General features: G+C 34.2%; 5 protein-coding genes across 8 annotated transcripts; all 5 read left to right on the top strand.

The window, feature by feature from the left end:
- Positions 1-1983: 1983 nt before the first annotated feature.
- On the top strand, positions 1984-5039 carry LOC103837281 (transcription factor MYB111). Its single transcript, XM_009113625.3, has 3 exons — positions 1984-2215; positions 2533-2662; positions 4024-5039. Exons 1-3 carry the CDS (start codon positions 2083-2085, stop codon positions 4802-4804), a joined length of 1044 nt encoding a protein of 347 aa, XP_009111873.1. The 5' UTR covers positions 1984-2082; the 3' UTR covers positions 4805-5039.
- A 2482-nt stretch (positions 5040-7521) lies between these two features.
- Positions 7522-8419, top strand: LOC103837280 (proline-rich antigen homolog). The gene has a single exon (XM_009113624.3). It carries the CDS (start codon positions 7670-7672, stop codon positions 8162-8164), a length of 495 nt encoding a protein of 164 aa, XP_009111872.2. The 5' UTR covers positions 7522-7669; the 3' UTR covers positions 8165-8419.
- Positions 8420-8664: 245 nt separating this feature from the next.
- Positions 8665-14277, top strand: LOC103837279 (COBRA-like protein 9). The gene is made up of 2 exons (XM_009113623.3): positions 8665-10864; positions 11331-14277. The coding sequence occupies exons 1-2, from the start codon at positions 10309-10311 to the stop codon at positions 12761-12763; spliced, it is 1989 nt and encodes a 662-aa protein (XP_009111871.1). The 5' UTR covers positions 8665-10308; the 3' UTR covers positions 12764-14277.
- Positions 14278-14492: 215 nt separating this feature from the next.
- On the top strand, positions 14493-16076 carry LOC103837278 (protein DEHYDRATION-INDUCED 19 homolog 7). Of its 2 annotated transcripts, XM_009113622.2 has the most exons (4): positions 14560-14766; positions 14860-15005; positions 15432-15509; positions 15618-16076. In XM_009113622.2, exons 1-4 carry the CDS (start codon positions 14727-14729, stop codon positions 15939-15941), a joined length of 588 nt encoding a protein of 195 aa, XP_009111870.1. In that variant the 5' UTR covers positions 14560-14726; the 3' UTR covers positions 15942-16076. The 2 variants fall into 2 exon arrangements, with proteins under 2 accessions (XP_009111869.1, XP_009111870.1); XM_009113621.2 differs by having other exon boundaries at positions 14493-14766; positions 15432-16076.
- A 246-nt stretch (positions 16077-16322) lies between these two features.
- LOC103837277 (F-box/kelch-repeat protein At4g39550) lies at positions 16323-21232 on the top strand. 3 transcript variants are annotated; one of them, XM_033278915.1, is made up of 2 exons: positions 16323-20483; positions 20727-21232. In XM_033278915.1, the coding sequence occupies exons 1-2, from the start codon at positions 19955-19957 to the stop codon at positions 21068-21070; spliced, it is 873 nt and encodes a 290-aa protein (XP_033134806.1). In that variant the 5' UTR covers positions 16323-19954; the 3' UTR covers positions 21071-21232. The 3 variants fall into 3 exon arrangements, with proteins under 3 accessions (XP_033134806.1, XP_009111868.1, XP_033134805.1); XM_009113620.3 differs by having other exon boundaries at positions 16323-20660; XM_033278914.1 differs by having other exon boundaries at positions 16323-21232.
- The last annotated feature ends 355 nt before the right edge of the window (positions 21233-21587 follow it).

Here is a 21587-nt window from a genome sequence, read left to right as displayed (position 1 = left end):
AGTTTAAATGTAACTATTCGATTAAACTATGGAAATAATATATGAATAAGAATTTTGCAGATATTGTGTTATAGTTTACAGTTTACATTTTAATATATATATATATAGATAGTAATATAGTATATATGAACATATATACTCATATATATAAGGTTCCGACTGGTGACATTTTCGGAAACACGAGGAACGAATAGGAAATGAACATATAGAAATAAAATTACAGGAATGAAAAGGAATGCTTGTTCTTTATTAAATTTAACAAAAAATGTTTTTGTTCTATATTTCTCTACAAAAAAAAAAGGAATGGAAAAAAATAAGAAAGAAAAACTATTCTTAGTGAATAGTAATTTTTTTTGAGAATGATAAATAATTCAGCGTTCTCTTTCGTTCATCGGTCACTATTCAAAGCCTAAATGTTCATCTCATGGTCCATACATATGTGTATACAATCTATCACAGGGACATTTATTTCTACTTTATGTATTTTCATATGCATGAGCAAGTGGAAGGTGTCAGCGTTCATAATATATTCTTATTAATTAATTAACACAAACATAAGCATGAGCCAAAGTATGATTTAATTTAATTTTATGATCATTGTATTTTAATGTTGTTTTTATTTGCTGACATTTCTCAATATTTTATTTTATTTTCGAAAAAGAGCATTCATTTTAAAAAACAAAAACAAAATACAAAGATCACATAGTTTGATAAAGTTGGATAAGTTGGATACATGAAATAAGCAATGAAAGAGCTCTAAATCCTAAGGAGAACTTTGTACGTACAACTCTTTAGCATTACCATAATAAGGATGATATTGATTTAGGAACATCAACCCCTAGCTTCCCTTTCCCGCGAGCATCTTCCAATCCATTTCTTGGTATTTAGGAGTAGGCTTGATCATCCTTCCTTCTCTTCTGACACTAAGATTGCCGAAAACAATCTCATTTATTGGTACATTTTTTCAATAGTTAGCCCTTATATATACACATTCTATTCACCTAATGGTCTTTTATACCTTCTTCCACACCTTTATTGTTTGTTTCCAAGTCTGTAAGCTGAGCTGCTACGGAAAGAACCAATGGAAGAAAAAAAAAGATCGGATAAATATAGCAAGACGCACGATTAGCACCAAACTAAAGTATTAGTAGTACATTGGACGAAAAGCTCATGAAAGTCGTTGGAATCCACCTACCTTCTGGATGGTACCGGAATTAACCGATCCATGTATGACTATTATTCAACAATTAAACCAACAAACAATTATATATGGCCAGGCCTACCACAAATCAATACATGCCCACTTGTGAATATGGTCCAAGATCTTCCACATAAACGTATCATATTTAACATGTTGCCAAAAAAAGGACTCATATTAACATATATAGTCATTGCCGCCGAGCAGTCTACTATTCATAAGACGTGTTTGTTTCATTGACTCATGTTCATTTTTCATACGAAGTTGCACTTATGTTCTTTTCCCTACCAATTTCTTATTTGAGTCCGTATAAGCAGTCTTATAATTATATTGTACCTTTCTCTTCAATAGAAATTGTATACACACTAATTTGTTAATTATACCCTTGAACTCCATTTAACCTAATTAAGACCTCTTGAAGAGATTTGTACTTAGCGATCAAGATACATTCATTAAATACATATACAAGTTGGTATATATGTGTACAGCTACATTACATTTACATGTATATATATGCAAGTACGTATGTAGGTATAAACAGTATACATAGTAATAAATATCTTGTAAGGCACGGAAAAGGGTGGAGAGAGCGGCCAAATGTTAGAAGGAGCTGTACGTGGAGTGTCTATTGTGCGATGGTTTTGAGGTTGGACACAATACATAACTTTTAATCTGCAACGTGGTTTCATTCATTCACCTATCCCACGTCGTTTTCAAACCTTAAATCTCTCTTTTCCCCTTTGTCCCCTCTCTCTATATTAATCTCCTGGATGGTTTCTTCTATTCACTCGTCACCTTTTCTCGTGTAGCTCACCCAAGGGTCCAAAAAGTGTCTTTTTAATTATTTCTCCTTTCTTGTTTTTGAGAGAAGAGATTGATAAGAGATGGGAAGGGCTCCGTGTTGTGAGAAAATAGGACTCAAGAGAGGGAGATGGACCGCCGAGGAAGATGAGACCCTAACTAACTATATTCAAATCAATGGTGAAGGTTCTTGGCGGTCTTTGCCTAAGAAAGCTGGTATTTGTATTTTTCAATATCCACATTTTATCCGCTAATTAATTCTTATCTGATCTATATATATTATAGCCGGTGCTTAAATTTCAACATTCTAAATCTAAAAACAACTGAGTTTTTCACATTGTTATACAAGCTACTGACCATGACGTTTCTTGCTTCAGTTTTACGAGTTTCTTGCAAATATAATAGAAATGGAACTACGTTGTTCATGCATGGAAAAGTGGAAATGTATCAATTGATTAAGAAAAATTGTGATTTGTATATTTGATTGTAAATTCTAATATGCATGGTCTAACAATAATTATAAAAATGTGAAGGATTGCTGAGATGTGGCAAGAGCTGTAGATTAAGGTGGATAAACTATTTGAGAATGGACTTGAAAAGAGGAAATATTACGGCCGAGGAAGATGACACAATCGTCAAGTTGCATTCCCTTCTTGGCAATAGGTAACTGATAAACCAATTTTATTTCGCGTCTCGTCGTTCACAGATTTACAAATCACAATTTGTACGTAAATCAGAATTTCGTGTGACAACTTAGAGCAGCATTAACGCAAGGGGAGAGATAGGGTTTTAATTTTTTTTTTTGGTTTTGTCCGATCTAAAAAAAAAAATTAAAAATGGATCAATTGCAGTCCACCACGTGTTAGTGGAACCTGCAAAAATTGGTAAAACTCTCACAAACTGCAGGTTTTAAATAATGGCAGAACCCACATGATTTTAATTTTTTTTTTCTGAAGAGCCAATCTTAAAAGGCAGCGTTATTGATGCTCTTAGAACATGTCCATTTAGAAATTCTCAACAGATATCTCAACAAATATAAAATAATAAAATATTCCATGAGAACCTACAAATATATGTGTCAATCTTTTAAGTAGTCTATTTCTTTTATTTAGAGTTAAAATTAATTATAAAATCAAATTACATAAAAATAATATATTATATTCTTTTAAATTTGAGACCTTCTTCACATTTAAAATAGTCAGATAAGACACCGATCCAACTGTTAAAAAAAAAAAAATTCGGAAAAAACAGTGTGATCAAATGTACTGTTTTGATCTTGTGACCCTTTGTTTTACTGACATCATATATTTATTACATTATATTAATTTAATAAAAACAACTTAAATAAAAAATAGATCAACTTGTAACGGCTTTAAGACACAACTAGAAATAGTCTTTAAATACCTAACAAAATTGGATGGAGTTTAAAAAAATAGAGCAGAGAAATAAAAAATTAAAGAACAAAGACTGAAAAAGTAAGAAACGTTTGAAGCTAATTTCTAGAGAGATCCTTTTAATATACTTGATAAATATAGTTAAATGAAATTTTATGGTGGGATCGGCTAATCCCTTTACATGCAAGTGTCTCTCTGGGTATAAGATTGCTCTTGTAGCAGTCCAACCTTTTTCCAATACAAAAATCAAATTAATCCATCCATAGAAAAAAAACCTATATATCACTTTTTGTCAATCAAAAGCATTGACATTATTATGTTGCTATAGATCTATTTAAATTGATTTGGCTCATGTCTGTACGGCCATGATTTTTACTGTTTCAGAGGTTAATCTTTTTGCCCAACCTCTTATTAAAAAAAGAATTACACACGCACATAACTAACAATAAACATTATAACATTATATATCTATTATTAGTTGAAAAATTATATCATCTATATTGTCAAGAAAAAATGTTTTGAGTTAACAAAAAGCCGATGGAATAATTATATAATTGATTTTGTCTAAATTTATATTTTGCCACTCTCACGTTTGTCTTTTGTGCCTAAACCTTTTATTTTTGTGTGTAGATGGTCGCTTATTGCAACACATCTACCAGGAAGAACAGACAACGAAATTAAGAACTATTGGAACTCACATCTCAGCCGCAAAATCTACGCTTTCACTTCCCCCCGCAGATATGAGCACGGTCCAAACATCAATGATTTTGTTCTGAATAAATCTTCTTCTTCGTCTTCTTGTTCTTCCTCGGATGCCAAGAACATGAACAAGACCAAGAAGAAGAAAGGAAGAACTAGTAGGTCATGCATGAAAAAACACAAGCAAATGGTCACCGCCTCTCAATGTTTCCCACAACCGAAAGAGCTAGATAGTGAGGTTAGCGAAGAAGAGCAAAATGGTAATTCCGAAGGAAAGGCCTTAGAGCCTTATGAGTGGTTGGATGGTGAGATAGAGCGGCTCATGAGTAGTTTCGTCTGGGAATGTACTAGTGAAGAGGTTGTGAATGAAGTGAATGATAATGACTCTGGTCAGAACAAGGTGTGTGAGAGTGGGGACAATAGTAGTTGTTATGTGCGTTTGTTTGAGGAAGAACATGGAAAGCTTGGTAACTTAGAGGTTGATCATGACATGAATGTGGAAAAGGAAAGAGAGGGGAGCGGTTTGAGTACGAATTCAAATGAAAATGGTGATAAAGATTGGTGGGTTGGTCTATGTGATTCTTTGGAAGTTGGATTTGGGATTGATGATGAGTTGCTTGGTTGGGAGTTTCAAAGTAGTGTACCTTGTCAAAGTGATGATCTCTGGGATCTCTCAGATTTTGGAGAAATACGGCAAGTGGATCGCACATGAGAAGGTCTATTAACCTGATAAAGCATCGATCTTCTGATTGTTAAGTATAGTGTTTTGTTTGGAGTGGATCTTAAGGTTATTCATTAGCTTATTGAAGTGTGTTAAGCGAGTTAATTAGGATAATATATAGCCCTAGTTTAGACCAGTTGAAGCACATTATGTTTTTTTAATCGTGATTTTCTACACTGTTTTGTTGTGTTATTTAAACTATTCAAAGCATATTATGGATTGATAATTCAAGATAACATACAAAAGCTCTATCTTATTAAGGCATCTCCAACCAAACTTCATTTTCTACTCCAAACATCATTTTGGAGTAAAATATGTTCCAATCCCACTCCATTTTTAGCAAAAAAGAATCTCACTCCATTCTTTAGGAGTAAATTTTTAGAGTAAATGGAGTAATCCTAGCTATTACTTCATTTTAGAGTTGAATTTTTATTTATAGAATAGTCTTTAAATCTTAAATATTTATATTCCATACATTTTTCTCATTTTTAGTTAAAACTTTATATTTAAAAGTAATACAATAGCATGAAAATATGATTATATTTAATAATTTAAATATTGATGGATAAACTAATAAAAATACCAAAACTAAACATAAAATATAAAATAAATAAAATAAGTGATATAATAATCTAGTAAATCATTTTTGAGCCTCCTAAATCGGTGAAGTATTGTCCAAACAATAAAAATGACCAATTTTAAAATTTTATTTCTCGATTTAGAAAAGTCAAAAGTAAAGAAACTCATTATTTATTATAAAATGTATTAGTTGACCATTTGTGGAAAAAAAAAATTCTAATGTTCATTATAGAACCAAAATATGCTATCTTATATATATTTATGGTTATTGTACTTTTTAAAAATAAATTTTTAATTTAAATAAATTATATTTTATGGAAGTTTTATAAACAGAAATAGATAGTTGGGGTTAATTTTTAATTTTATATAAGTATAAGGTATTACTAACAATTATTCGTTTAATAAAAGTGAAATTATTTTAGAATATTTTTTTGGAGTGAAAAATAAAATAATACATTGGAATAAAATTTAACTTCATTTTGGTGTTACACCATTTTAGAATAAAAAATGTAGTAATCCATTGGAGATGCTCTTATAAACCATGCAAAATCATATTATTATTATATGGTCTGAATCCCTTATCTACCTTGTAAAAACTCTTACCACTCGACACTCGTGTAATCTCTTTGGTTGTTTTTTTTTTGTACAGCATCTCTTTGGTTGTTTGTTTTCTTTCTCTATATAATTAACCCATCATTAGTATCTCAAATGTGCATCAAATCTTTTTTTTACCTAAGATCATGATCATGCGAAAAGAAAACTTTCAGACTTGAAATCCAATAAGACCAGATAAATGGGTTCATTGTTGAATTATGTATACATACAAACGTACACTAGAGATCCTAGCCCAAAATAATGCGTCAAAAAAACTTTTCAACCAAAGAATCTAGACAGTCTTGAACCTGGTTGGTACAATTCTGTAACTTGGGCCGATCACAAATATCAGGACTTGACAATAGTAGGATCTTTATCCAACTTCGATCATTATTCCTTAGTCAGGACTTCAGTCATCTTCACGTCTACTCTTTGAAAGTTGTCATGTCACAAAGCAACAACGAAATGCAAATACGTTGATGTGTGGAGGCTTGCAAAAGACTCAAGCCCCACTATAACGACTGCCACATTGTCTTTTATCATTGAAAGATTCTCTTTTAATTTCCCCAAACTTATTTGCTGCTCCGTTTGCTCGTCGACGCAGCCGCTATGAGATGTCTCACAGTTAAACTGAGACCAGAGATATTACCGCAGTTTCCATGATCATTAAGATTACAATGACGCATTTGTCCCCGACATCCGCGTATTTTCAGTGCTTTATTACAAGACCTTCGGTTAAAAAATTAACGTGTAAGACCACCCACAATGGAAGTGTTAAAACTTGATTTTGAATACTTTGCAATGAGGTTATTGAAATGTTGTAGCTTATCTAGGTGGATTCAACATGGTTGTAACAATTTAACATGTTGAAACTTATTTTATGTGGGTCAGCGCAGTGACGTGGCAAAAATTGGTTGGATATAAATGTTGGTCAGTCATGATGTGTTTTGGTTATGCAGTTTTTTATTTTATTTTACACCCAATAATCTAAACTCATTTATCATTTAATAATTTTTTTTAAAGAATAAAAATTATATCAAAATTCATGCTTTCTTATGATCTACAAATGGAGACTACTCTCATTTTATTTGGATACAATTTTTCATTCATTATAATCAACTATTTTCTTATTTTATATCCCTTTTTGTTAAATGGATCCTAATAATAATTCTTTTAACATCCATAATTTTTCAATTTTTCCGTTTAACTACCAAAATTCCAACAAATTATGTTATTTTAGTTTTTAAGTTAATTACAATCAAATTATTAATATGTAATTATTATATTGTAAAAGATAAATATATGAATTAAAAATAGTAGGGTTGAGTGTTGAGATTTTTTAAACAAATCATCGTAGAAGTTAAAAATAAAGTGAATGTTGAATAAATTAAGTGAAAGAAAAAAAAAGATGATGTAAAATATTAAAAAGAGATATTAAGAGTGTTGAAAATGAAATGAGTGCTGAAACTTTTGTAGATGGTCTAACCGTTATCATTTTTTTATTCAGTTTTCACCGTTCATTTCTTTATTTATTTAAAGCACCTTTTTCTGTTGAAAGGAAAAAAATAATACATATTTTAAGAAAATCCTTGATAAAAAGAAGAACACTCCTCCTCTGAATGTGCTTCTTCTCTCTTTCTTTCTCACTTTCTCTTATCTTCTTACCTCTGTAGATTTCTGACAATGGAAGCAAACCAAGTATATGGTTTCTCTGCACTTGTTGTTATTCTGCTACTGTCACTGACTTTGACAGTGACATCAACGGACGAGGTTGTTTCTTGTACAATGTGTTCTTCCTGCGACAATCCTTGTAATCCCGTCCCATCATATCCTCCTCCTCCGCCTCCTTCTCGTCCACCACCGTCACCATCCACTACTACCGCATGTCCTCCGCCTCCTTCTCCTCCAAGCTCCGGTGGTGGTGGCTCTTACTATTACCCTCCTCCTTCTCAGTCCGGTGGCGGCAAATACCCTCCTCCTTACGGTGATGGCGGTCAAGGTTACTACTATCCGCCGCCGTATTCAGGAAACTATCCCACGCCGCCTCCGCCGAATCCCATCGTCCCTTATTTCCCGTTTTACTATCATACGCCACCACCAGGTTCCGGTTCAGATCGGTTTATGGGTTCTAGTTCTATTATGTTTGCTCTTTTCGCCATGTTCCTCTGTTTAGTATAACGGTAAAATCGTCGGAGTTCGCCGGAAAATACGAAGAAGTCGGAACAATGTGGCAGATCGGTAGATCTACCATAGCCCTTTGAAGGTTGTAGACATGATTGATCATGAAAACCAGATGTTGGATCAAATGATTGATTATCTTTTACTTTCTTGAATCTGTATAACTCTTTTTCTTGAAAATTTGTATTTAAAAGTTTATTGCTAATTAATATTTTAATTACTCGATATTCAGAAATAAATAATTGTTACTTTCTATGCCCTCTTTTCTTATAAACTGTATGATTGATTGGTTAGTTGTTCTTCTAGTGGTTCACACTCAATTAGTTCATCTTAACGCTATTTTTGTCGGTTGAGCTTTAATTGCTCTTTGATTAACCACTTCCGTCGTCTTTTTATGACTAAAAGAAGTATAGTCAAACAAATTACTGTAACAATACTAAAATTAATCAGCGAAGTTCACGGCCAGTAGAATTTGTATATGTTTAATCATTGTATTAGTTTATAATATTTCACATTTGATTGGCGTAAAACAGAATATATTACAATAACTGTGAGCACCGTTGGAAATTCGAAGTACACATGCGAGAAAATCTTATAGCCAGCTTTACTCCAACACATATCTTTACGTATCGAAATAAATAATACGATTCCCCTTTGTTTGGCTGACAACGGGACATTTATAAATACAACACTTCGTTTTTGACCTTATTAAATTAAGCAGTAAAACCTACAAAACATTTTTTTGAAGTATGAATACCATTATAATAAAATTTAAGAGAGATAATGTATATAGGTAGTAAACTATAGTTCTCAAACCCATTAAAGCAAATAATAGCATTTACACCAATACAAACAAGAAGTTAGAATAAATATTTATGTATAGGTAGTGGCAATGAATCAAAACCAAATGATTGATGCAGTGAGACAAAGATCAATGGTCTGTCTCTACAATTATTGTGGTTTCTTGTTTAGTATTGTTGAGTGTAGGCTTGGGTTTGGGCCTTAGGGTATGATAATTGGTAATGTTGCAGACATGCTGTTGCGGTTAGAATTGGTCAAACGGAAGCATGCGAGGGTAAACTAATTCAGAGATATAACTCCAATTGGTTAATAGCTCTGTTATTTTGCTGGACGCAGTGCATCACCAAAATATAGAAGAATCTAAAAGGACAGGTCAGCAATAAATTAAAATACAGAGTCAAAGGATTGACGCAAGCTCCACGTCAAGATTGCACGGGAGACACTGCATTTTACAGCGATGAAGAAAACACCGAAAACATCACTTGCGATAGTCGCCGGCGGGAAATATATAAGGACGCTGCGTTTACATTTCTTTGTTTTGTTCCTTAGATTTTGGTTTTCGCCGCTGACGCTGCGTCCCGCAAAAGAACAGACCTAATGTAGTTGCCAGAACGTTAACTAGGTGAGGTGCTGTTGTTTGGTTCATGTTTTAAAACAAGACCTTATATATTCCTTGTTAAATGATATATAAAAGTTCGATTTTGCATTATTCTTGTGTTCGAATGAAATTTTACGAGGGAATTTTTGCGGACAGGTACGCAGGATCGACACTGAATCTAAGCAACAAATGTTTGGGTTTGACACCTCATAATATATCTAAAATTTCAAACACTGGGGGAAATATAACATTACATCTGTTCTGAAGGAGCTGTGAGAATTCAAATCCTTTCTGCTTCATTTTTTCAAATTACTTTATATATGGAACAACATTGATTTATGAGTTCGGAGCAATATTTATTGATAAACTATTATTATTGTGTGTCAAAACAATTAAGACTATTGTTGTATGTTAAATTAAACTAGCTCGAATAACACCCCTAGCCCATAGTATTTAAATTTTATTGAATAGATGTTGGCATACTGTTGGAATGATCAAGTCATGCTAATATTGTGAAAACCAATAATTTTTAATTTGCGTCCACGACTACACTATTCTCTACAAAACCAACCTACCAACGTGCCTCGCACGAGTTCCAGACTTAAAACATATCTCGACGTGCGTCCTTGTATCCTACAACGTTATACCATAATCTCCTAAAGATTATAGACTCGTTACACCATTTGCCTTCAAATAAACATTTTCTTTCTCAAAGAGAATCACGCTTACCATTGGAGAAAGCACAATGGGGTTTCTCCTTCCGATCTTATTAGGAGTTTTCCTCTTATTCACAGCTACGCCACCGTCCTTGTCTCAGTTCCCTCCGGAGATAGACCCTCCGGCGCCAGCGCCGATATCACCCTCAGAACTCTGCAACGGAATATTCCTCTCCTACACATTCATTCTCGGTCGTCAGATCCCTCCAAACGACACAACCGACCAGCCGTATCGGTTCGAGTCAGTACTAACGGTTCTCAACAACGGCCGTGAAGAGCTCAAAGAGTGGAGAGTGTTCGTTGGTTTCCAACATCACGAGATCCTTACTTCCGCCAGCGATGCGATTATCGTCAACGGGACAGATCTTCCTGCTCCGGTAGGAAACGGCACCATCTTCGCTGGCTATCCTGTTTCTGACCTCAAAACGGCCATTCAAACGGCTGGAGACTTAAAACAGATGACGGCTACGATTGAGCTGGTAGGGACTCAATTCATGGTGGCTCCTCCGGCCATTCCATTGCCATCCAATATATCGCTTGTTAACGATGGTTGGAGCTGTCCTGAGCCAACCGCTACTCCTCTAAGTAATTACTCCAACCAATTCCATTCTTTCTTACGCTTTTCTTTTGATATTTTGTATAATATTCTGTTACTTTGAATGTCTTTCTAACATAACTCACCTGTTAGGTTCGTTTTAAAGATGTTTTACCTTTTTCTACTTTTATTTTCGTTTAGATTATTTTAATGCTTTTTCAGTCCATTATGCGATATTTAAGTTTATATTAATTGACTACACAGATAATTTTGAAATATTATATTCAACAAAATATTTCTGTTTTGTTGACAAAAACATATATATAGATCGGTTTTATATATGGTTTTAGTCTTTTCGAATTTACTTACATTATTAAAACTTTCTTTACCGCGATTTTTAACGATATGATCATCTAAAGACCATTGCTTTTTTTTAAAGAAAATTTGGTAGCATGCTGTGAAAATTATACTGAAAAGATTAATTTTCTGATTGTAACAAAATTTATTGCCCATTAGGTAAAAGACAGATAACGACGTGCTGCATAAGAGACCCAACCTTTGAAGTCAACACAACAACCATCACGGACAAGTTCCTTCCACGACAACCCGGAGACTTGACCATAATGTACGACGTGATCCGAGCCTACGACCAGAACTACCTAGCCGAAGTAACCATGGAGAACCACAATCCACTAGGCCGGCTCGACCATTGGGAACTAAGTTTCGACTGGATGCGAGAAGAGTTCATACAGAAAATGCAAGGAGCATATCCAACGGTCGTGGACGCCACAAAATGCATCTTCGGTCCACAGTCCCAGATCTACACAGGACTAGATTTCGCCGACGTTCTCACATGTGAGAGACGGCCCATCATTGTGGACTTACCTCCAACCAAAGCAGAGGACCCGGTTCTAGGTAAAATCCCTTCTTGTTGTAGAAATGGTACGATCTTACCACGAACCATGGACCCTTCAAAATCAGCATCAATCTTCACCATGCAAGTCGCCAAAATGCCTCCTGATTTTAACCGGTCCGCGCTATCCCCGCCTCAAAACTGGAGGATCAAAGGAACGCTTAACCCGGATTACTCATGCGGGCCACCTGTTCGGGTCAGCCCGACTTTGTATCCGGATCCGAGCGGTATGCCCACCAACAAAACGTCTTTCGCCAGCTGGCAAATAGTATGCAACATCACACACGCCAAAACTGAAACACCAAAATGCTGCGTTTCCTTCTCAGCTTTCTTTAATGACTCTATCATCCCTTGTAACACATGCGCTTGCGGTTGTGTTTCGGAAACGCGGCGCACATGCAGCGCCGAGACTCCCTCATTACTCATCCCTCCAGATGCTCTTTTAGTACCTTTCGAGAACAGAACATCTCTTACAGTTGCGTGGAACGCACTCAAACACAAAACCATCCCTAATCCAATGCCGTGTGGTGACAACTGCGGCGTCTCGATAAACTGGCACATAGCGACAGACTACAGAGGTGGCTGGACCGCGAGGATCACCATTTTCAACTGGGGAGAAATCGATTTCCCTGACTGGTTTCTAGCGGTTCAGATGAAGAAACCAGCCATTCGTGGATTCGAGAAAGCGTATTCGTTCAACGCGAGTCTCTTGAGTATAGAAGGAGGTGTTAACAACACCATTTTCATGGAAGGTCTTCCCGGTTTGGAGTATCTTGTGGCTGAACGTGATGAGTTAGATCCGAAGAAGAAACTTAGAGTTCCTGGTAAGCAACAGTCTGTGATACAGTTCAGTAAGAAACTTACACCGGGGATTAATGTGCCGGAACGTGACGGATTTCCGGCGAAAGTTATATTCAACGGAGAGGAATGTTTGCTTCCCGATGTGCTTCCACTTCCAAGTGGTGGAAGAAGAAATGGGTTTGATACTATGGTTTTGTTGTGTATGATGATTTTTGTTGTGGCGTTGGTAATTTAATTGTGATCTTTCTAGAATTTATATAATGTGATTTTCTTGATTGATTAGTTTGTTTTGTAAAATAAAATTGTTCAGTTGACAAAAAAAGAAAAGTAAAATAAAATTGTTCTTTTACTCAATGTGGCTTTGAAAATCAATATTGTAGATTTTAAGTTTTGCTTCTTTTTTTTATTAGTACAACATTTGACTCGCTCACTCTTTTGTTATTGTATTTCTTATCGATTAAATATTTTTGGTTTACTGATTCGATTTCAGGAAATATTATTAGTTTGGAAATTGTTTTGTTGATTACCCATTCATCTTCTATTAAAATATTATAACTATTTTAAAATTAAATAGTTCTATAACAATTATGATTACTATTACCTTTTGTTTCTTAGAAAAACCAAATTATACAAGTTCTCAACTTAATTTTTTTTTCAATTTTTTTAAAAAAAAAAAATTGAAAAGAATGGATACTCATCCAAAATTTTTTCAGAGTATCCCATATGAGATTTTTGTGGATGAGTATTTGTGATACTCATTCTTTTAAATACTATTATTATCTTAAATTTTGAGGAAAAAAAAACTCTTTTTTGTGCACAAGTTTTGTTAGAAACTCAAAGTTCAAACTGATTTTAGCCATTATATGATATTAACATGTAGTCTGACAAATTTGCATCCGGCAAATTCCCGTAGGATGCTTACCCCATTTTAACAAAATAATTGATATTATTGTTAGATTACAAAACTAATACAAAGAACTTAGACAAAATTATGAGACTCCATACAAAATCTTCAATTGCATTGGAGATTCCGTATAAAACTGTATCTTGCAAGATTACGTACTCATGTACTCAGTTGTACATCTAAGATAAATATTGTAACTGTTTAAACATTAGACGATAAAAAAGCAACAAATTAATCATTTCATAGTATTCATAAGCGCTCTATCACCATATAATAAAGATTAGAAATAAGCATACTGGTTTACTTAGTTTGCTTTTTGGTAAATGAAAATTTGCCAATTTGAACCAAAATAATTACGGCTCTGTTCGATTCATTTAAGTTATTTTTTTAAATATAATTTAGTTATCGATTTAGACCGAGTAAACGAGTTTTTTAAATTTTCAGTTATTCAATTAGCTCTTTCAAAGTATTGGTATAAATTAAAATAGTTGACAAAAAAACCAAACTAACTTAACAAATTGGTGAATCAAACAACTATTTCTAAAATCTTTTGAACTGAACTAAAAACAAATTTTATCGGTTCGACAAATTCAATTTGGTTTATTTCTGCATGCCTAGCTAATATCATCTAAAGTGTTATTATTAATATATATATCAACAAAACATTGGTGAAATTATAATAAAATAAAAATATTTTTTTAGGATAGAGCAATTGTTAAAAACAAATAACAGATAAATCAGAGCGAAGTAAAATAGTCAAATCTTGAAAATCAGGGGAAAATCTACACAAATTTCTTGACACAGAAACAAAAAGGGGAAAAATGAAAAAAATGCACACAACTAAGGTGAAACACTAATTCGATCAGATTTTTATTATTAATCAATTAGAATGATTAATATTGTACCATTAATTCTAAAAACCTCAAAATCATTTTGTAAGAGTTGAAAATCTTTCATTCCAAGAAGAAATATGCATTTTCCCCTTATTCATGACATAGCCTCTATAATTTATGTAATTATAGAGAAACTAATATACACAAATTGGATAAAAAGGTATTACCAAAAAAAAAAACTTGGATAAAAAGACAAAAGGTCACACACGAGCCACAAAAGGCACATGTGTGAAACTGAAACACAACAAAGCCACTTGTTAGTGTGTTTGGTCAACACTGTAAATACGAACAAAACCGAATCCACCCACGAGTTATCTCATCTCACAGCTCTTCCTTCAACTCTCTCTTTCACTCATTCTTCTAGGGTTAGCTAATCTATCTTCAATTTCTTTTAACAAAAAATGGAGTCTAATTCGTTGATCAATTACCCCTCTCGATCAGGTTCTATTCTGTTTTGGCTTAATTAAAAGTACATGGGTTACATATATGTAAAGTTACCTTCTTTCTTTTGACTAATTTAACAAATGGTGGCAGATTTGTTGTGTTTGGAAGAAGATGTGAAAGGAGAAGAAGACAATGTGAAAGCAGAGTTTATCTGCCCCTTCTGTTCAGATGAGTTTGATATTCTTGGCCTTTGTTGCCACATTGATGAAGAGCATCCTGTTGAAGCCAAGAACGGGGTAAATCATCTTCACACTTTACATGGCTGGTTCTTACATTGATTAGGCTTTGTGTCTGAAACTTGCCTGAAATAGAAAGGTTGCCTTTTTAACGCTTTACTTAGCTTAATTAAGTGAGAATTGAGCTCCGTATCACCATTAGTAACTTAGGTTCCTCTTATGTGTTATCTCCTCTTATGTGTTATCTTTGATATAAGAACAGAGTGTTCAAATGATTAGATAAAACTTGGTTCTTATTTTCATTTGGTTTTAGTCTGAAACTTACCTGAAATAGAAAGGTTACTTTTTTTATTCACTGCTTAGCTTAATTAAGTGAGCATTGAGCAAAATTATCACACCATTAGTATGGTAATAACTTTGGTTTTCTTATGTGTCTTATCTTTGATGTAAGAACAGAGTGTTCAAATGGTTTTGTCTTTTGACTAGGTTTGTCCTGTCTGCTCAAAGAAGGTGGGATTAGACATCGTTGGCCATATTACAACGCAACACTGCAACGTTTTCAAGATATCCTTTTTGAAGTTTGGATACTACCTTCTATGTTTTTTGTTTTGTACCATCATTGCTGGAGTTTGGAGGGTCGTTTTGGTACTCCTTGATGTGTTAAGAGTTTACGTGCAGCGAAGGAGAAGGCTGCGTAGAGGTGGATATAGCTCTAACTATCTTACACTAAGAAAATCTCTCGGAGTTGGAGGAGCTTCCACTTTCATTCCCTCATCCAATCTAGATTCTGATCCTTTGCTCTCATCCTTTATGTTTCGTCCTCCTTTGGCTAATGAGCTTGTCATACCCATCGAGGAAAGAGACTGTGTAACAAAAGTCTCACCTAAGGACACCTCTCAAAGGCTATCACTTTCGAATGAAGATCAAGAGAAGGCAAGAAAGAGTGAGTTTGTGCGAGATTTGTTGTGGTCAACCATGCTTGAAGACAAGTTATAATCTCTTACTAGTAATGGTGAATCAAGAGATGTATGTAGCAGAGCGTAGTAGCTTATGAGTGTATGTATGTTGTCAGAATGTACTTGTTGGGGGAACCTTAATGTGCATATTCAAGAAATGGAACTTCTTCCTCTACTCAAGACTCAAAACTAGTCAAAACTAAAAACTTTTCATTTCTAAAACATGTTAAAGATTGATATAATATAAGCCGCTGACAAAAAAAAATATATGTAAGCCAAGATGTGTTTCAGTTCAGCAATCAAACTCTATAAAAAAATGTGTTGCATCTCAAGCCATTTGTCAGCAGCTTGTTGGAAAGAAGTGATCTTTGGCACTCTTGAGCTGTGTTTTGGTTCCGTACAAATACTATGAGCTTATAAGATGCAAGTCCAAAAGTAGGCAACAGTAGCTTTATGGATGGTTCCGTCTCACTACAACCCATAGAACCTGCGCAATACAATCACAGCACTGTGTAAGATACACTATCTTGTTAACATCAAAAGCATAGGTTGCTAACTTCTGAGGAGATGGTGTTGAAAGAGAAAAAAAAAACTTAGTTACAAAGTTCCATTTTACGAGCATCTCTTTAATTATCTAATTTTCAAAATCTTCTAAAAAGTGATTCTATTAAGATTCCAGTACTTCTATAAATAGAAAGTCTCATATATACTAATATTTAGAACCTTCAACAATTATTATGCAGTAATCAAGAAAATGTGTTTTCTAAAATGTGTTTTCTTATAGATCGTTTTCTTGTTTGATTCATGATGAAAAGTAAAATATTTTAGAAGAAAAAAAATATGGCCAATAGGTGGGAGAAGTGTCATTCAAACCAGATCTCCGCAGTTTGGTATGACCAAGTAGGATAAGAATATCATTGTTGTTCTGAGTTCCATGGTTTTATAGTTTGCGGGAAATTTTGGAGATGCTATAAGAGTAAAGCTTAATGAGAATCACATCGAATTAGCATAATTATAGGCTTATGTTGGTATATATGTACCCTTCAGTTCCACCAAGGTATGAATGTTCTCTATGGACTTTTTATTTGATTATCTATGAATGATATCATTTGAGTCTTCTGTGTTAGTTTAGAGAGATTAAGAAATTCAAAACAAAAGAGCAAGTCCCACAGAGGATGAGAATTATGTGTGAACTTAATCAAGGGTCGGTTTGAACACGTAATGTGTATTTGACTTGATATAATTCTTCTAAATTTCATGAAGAATGAATAAAATAATTTTGTTTTTCTTCTACTACCAGATCAGTTTTGTCAACTCAATTGCGACAATCAATGGTGGTAGTACACATGTTAATCATGTGGTTATAAAGGCCACATAGCGTATTAAGGATATCATGAAAAAAAATCACAATGACAAGAGTGTTGTTGATGTGAAAAGTCATATATATATATTTGTTAATGTCTTGATTGGCAACTCAAATTTTGATTCTCAGGAAAAATAAAAGAAAAACTGATTCATACAGCGAATTTTTTTGGATCTAAATTCAAAATTTGAGAAAAAAGTTAGTATGTGTGCTTCATCTATCTTATTTTCTATGGTTTCTAGAAATAATACTTAAATTTCTTTGTTTTTCTATTTTGTTTCACAAGTGACGATTCTTAGTCACAGAGAGCTGTTTTCACCAAAACTTTCTATGTAAAGCAAATAATTGAGGTTTTAATTAAGAAACTGCATGATGCGGATGCTAGCGAAATATTGTACGTTGATAACGCAAACTACTTTTTTGTAAGTTTATCCACAAACATATTTCTTTACAGCACACCAACTCGACGTTTGAAATTGAGAGAGAACTATTATCACACAAAATTAAAAAGCTTGTACTTGATGTTTAGATGGAAACACTAATCCGATCCAATTTTATATTATTAGAATAATTAATTTTGTGACATTAATTCTTAAAGCCTCAGAATCATTTTGTAAGAGGTGGAAACTTTAATTCCAAGAAAAAGATTGACTTATATATCAGAACTATTTAAATTTGTATCATAAAACACCTTCAATTTCGCTAATGTGGAATGCAAATGAGATGACGCGTCAGTTTCTTTCTTTATTAAAAAATATTATTTATTTATTTATTTAATATAAGTAATTAATAAGAAATAAAATAGGAAACATAAATTAAAAATTAGAAAACAACAGAAAATTTGAAAAATCAATTTTTTATAAGCAATTAATTTCGAACATATGAACCCACTAAAAGTAACACTTTCCTCATATCACTATTAAGAATTACATTTTATTAATTTTAAAATCTTTTAATTTTGATATGTTCAAAATGGTGATATGTTCGAAACAGTGGCAATTTTTGACATATGGATGATAATGGATTTGACGTCATCGTCGTTGGAAAATGTTACTCTTAGTCGTGCTACGACGGAAAGTGTTATTGTCAATATTGATATGTTCGAAATAATTTATTTTTTGAAAAACAATTAGAGATTTTATATAATTTTACAAAACTTTGCAAATTTTTCATTTTTTTTAAAAGTGAATTAACTTTTAAATTTTAAGATTTTTTTTAAAAAAATCGATTTGTAAGATTTTCTGTAGTTTTTCTTATTTTAATTTATGTTTCTTATTTTATTTCTTATTAATTGCTTATATTAATTAAAGAAATTAAAAAAAAAACTAACACATCATTTCATTTACATGTCAACATGTCACATTTTCGATTTGGTGAATAAATAAGCCAGTTTGAAAGTTTTTATGACACAAAAGCTAATTTGAAGGTTTAATATACTAGTAAAATAACTGAAGGTTTAAAGTGTTAATAGGTGTCATTTTAAGATTTTTTTATGCGATTTTCCCATTTTATCTTATTCATGGCATAGCGTCTATATTCTGTGTAATTATAGATAAACTGGACAATATACCCAACTTGGATCCAAATACACTTTTCGGTTTTTAGTTTTCATATGAAAAGCTCATTATAGATGAAGAGAAGACTAGAAAGAGAGATTGTGCGGGACTTGTTATGGTCAACCATGCTTGAAGACAAGTTAATCTGGTGAAACAAGAGATCATTACACTAGTCTTGATGTATGTAGCAAAGCCTCTTAGCTTATGAGTGTATGTATATTGTAATAGACTTTAAAACTGCTCATTACAAAAAAAAAACTGTTAAAGATTTATATATAAGCCATTCTGTGCTTTCAGTTCAGTACTCAAATTGTATTACAAAAAGTGTTTCATCTCAGCATTACAACATCAGTCGCAAATTTCACTATATGAGCTCCTCAAATCCTTGTTAAGGGTAAAGCAAAAAGGGAAGATTAGTCTACAATTCACAAAGCATCTTCAGGAAATGAAACAGCAGACTCTCAACACGAAGCATCTCAATCTCATGAATGTAGTTTTAACGGTACAGACTCACTTTCTTGGCATAGTCTCTCCTAAGCTGCGCAAGCTTCCTCTCAGCCTCTTTGGGATCTTTGGGGGCTTCGCAGCTGTTGATATACCTCTCTGGCTCGAGGAAGCTGTGCGTCTCCTGGTGGTGACGGTGGTGAGTCGCTTCCGAAGAGAAAGACCTGAAAGGGAGGGAGAGAAGCTCCTTGTCTCATCACGAGGCGGCTTGGTTTATTGCAGAAAGCCATTTTAGTGGAACAAAAACTCATCTTTAGATTCAGATCAGACAACTCACAGGTGTTTCTAGGTGAAACAGCAACAAGTAGATCTCGTACAGTTCAAGAGTTTTTATTAATATCTGCACCTTGTTGTGATTTTGAGATTAACTGCCAAGTTACTACTGGTCTTACGAGACAGCGCAACAAAACGGACGTGATTAGGCAGCGTATCAAACCGATATAGTTAACCGGTTGTTATGAGAAAATTTAGTTTTTCTCGTTGAAGAATAACATAAATTTAGAGAAAGATTAAATATGTTTTAGTAAGGACCCATTTGACCGTTTATTTTAAAAAGTAACAGCCCATACAGCACAACTATTTTTTATTTGTATACAAAAAAAGCTCAACTTAAAAAAGCCAATTACGTCAATGTCGTCCCGGGAGAAAAGGAGGAAGAGTTCGCCGTCCCCGACGCCACCGCCGCCGAAATCGTCCCCGATTCCGTCGCTTCCCTATGATTTGGTATTAATCTGCGTCGCACGCATCTCAAGGCTGTACTATCCGACTCTCTCACTCGTCTCCAAGAGCTTCCGATCGCTCGTATCTTCTCCGGAGCTTTACAAGACCCGGTCACTCTTGGGCTTCACAGAGACTTGCCTCTACGTGTGCTTACAAAGTCATCGTGATGAGGCTACCTGGTTCACCCTCTGCCTGAAGCCTGGTAAAACTCTAAAAACTGGATCAAGTGGGTACGCTTTGGCTAGAGTCCATGTTCCCAGTTCTCCTCCTTCGCGCTTTAGGAATGTGGTAGCAGTTGGTTCTAATATCTACAATATCGCCTTGCCTAGAGTCCCGATACTGGATTGCAAGTCTCATACGTGGGTAGAAGCTCCAAGTTTGCCGGTTCAACTCTCTTCACTTTCCACCAGCGTCCTTGGTCGGAAGATATATGTAGCAGGTATGGATTCTAGTTTGAAGAACTCTTTCGAGGTGTTTGATACAGAAACCCAAATTTGGGATTCTGTGTCGACAAAAAGAAAAGAGAGTTTTATTTTTAAGGAAAAAACTGTATCTATTGACGGAAAGTTCCATGCGGTGACTAACGAAGAGGTGGTTGCTTACGATCCCAAGGAAGGTAAATGGGAAATGGTCGGGGGACGGATGGGTTGGTGTATGTTTTCTGATGCTTACTGTGTTATAGGGAACGTTTTGTACTCTGCTTTTGATGGAGTGTTCAGATGGTATGATACTGAGGAAAGGATATGGAGCTTTTTGCACGGTTTGGTTGGATTACCCAGGATCACTCGTGATAGAGTTATTCGATTGGCTGATTATGGTGGGAAGATGATGGTTGTGTGGGATCAAGCTGGTAAACCTAGCAGCCGTTACAAGGAGATTTGGTGTGCTGAGATTGCGCTTGAAAGGCGGCACGACGACGATAGTGAAAATGAAATTTGGGGGAAAGTTGAGTGGTTCGATCGAATGCTTAAAATCAAAATCAACACATATTATCAGGTTGAGAAGGTTCTTTCTACTACCGTCTGATGAATGAACGGAACGCCTCTTCTTTTAGTTTGATACTATCTGTGTTATTTGTGTTAAGCTTATTTATTCGACTGTGATGATCAGTGTACTTATTTATTTATGCTTTTGTGACCAAAACTTAATTAATAAACGTCTTTGGAGCACATGCTTATTGTGATTTGACTTGTGGTCCTTTACACTCGTTTTAAACATTAATTTATTGGATTATCACAATATATGTCAATTTGCACACACCACGCAGATCAAACCCTGCGAGCTTCTATGCTAAGGTTGAAGTATGTATTTAGCCAATTCTGCCAAATGTTCATTGTTTTGAGTCAGAATAATATGACTGAAAACCTCTGTTCATATAATTCAAATTCCCGTTGATAACCCGCATCAAGCTTTATCTCAGCGTTTCACCAAAGAACCCAAGGCTGTCTTTCAAGTAGATGAACAATTAATGAAGGTCTAAGGGTATGAAGACAACTTGTGTTCAAAAAAAAAAAAAAAAAAAGGGTATGAAGACAACTCAGTT

Source organism: Brassica rapa, chromosome A09 (assembly GCF_000309985.2).
Source record: "Brassica rapa cultivar Chiifu-401-42 chromosome A09, CAAS_Brap_v3.01, whole genome shotgun sequence".
NCBI classification, from domain to species: Eukaryota; Viridiplantae; Streptophyta; class Magnoliopsida; order Brassicales; family Brassicaceae; genus Brassica; species Brassica rapa.
This window is presented reverse-complemented; position numbering and strand designations above follow the sequence as displayed.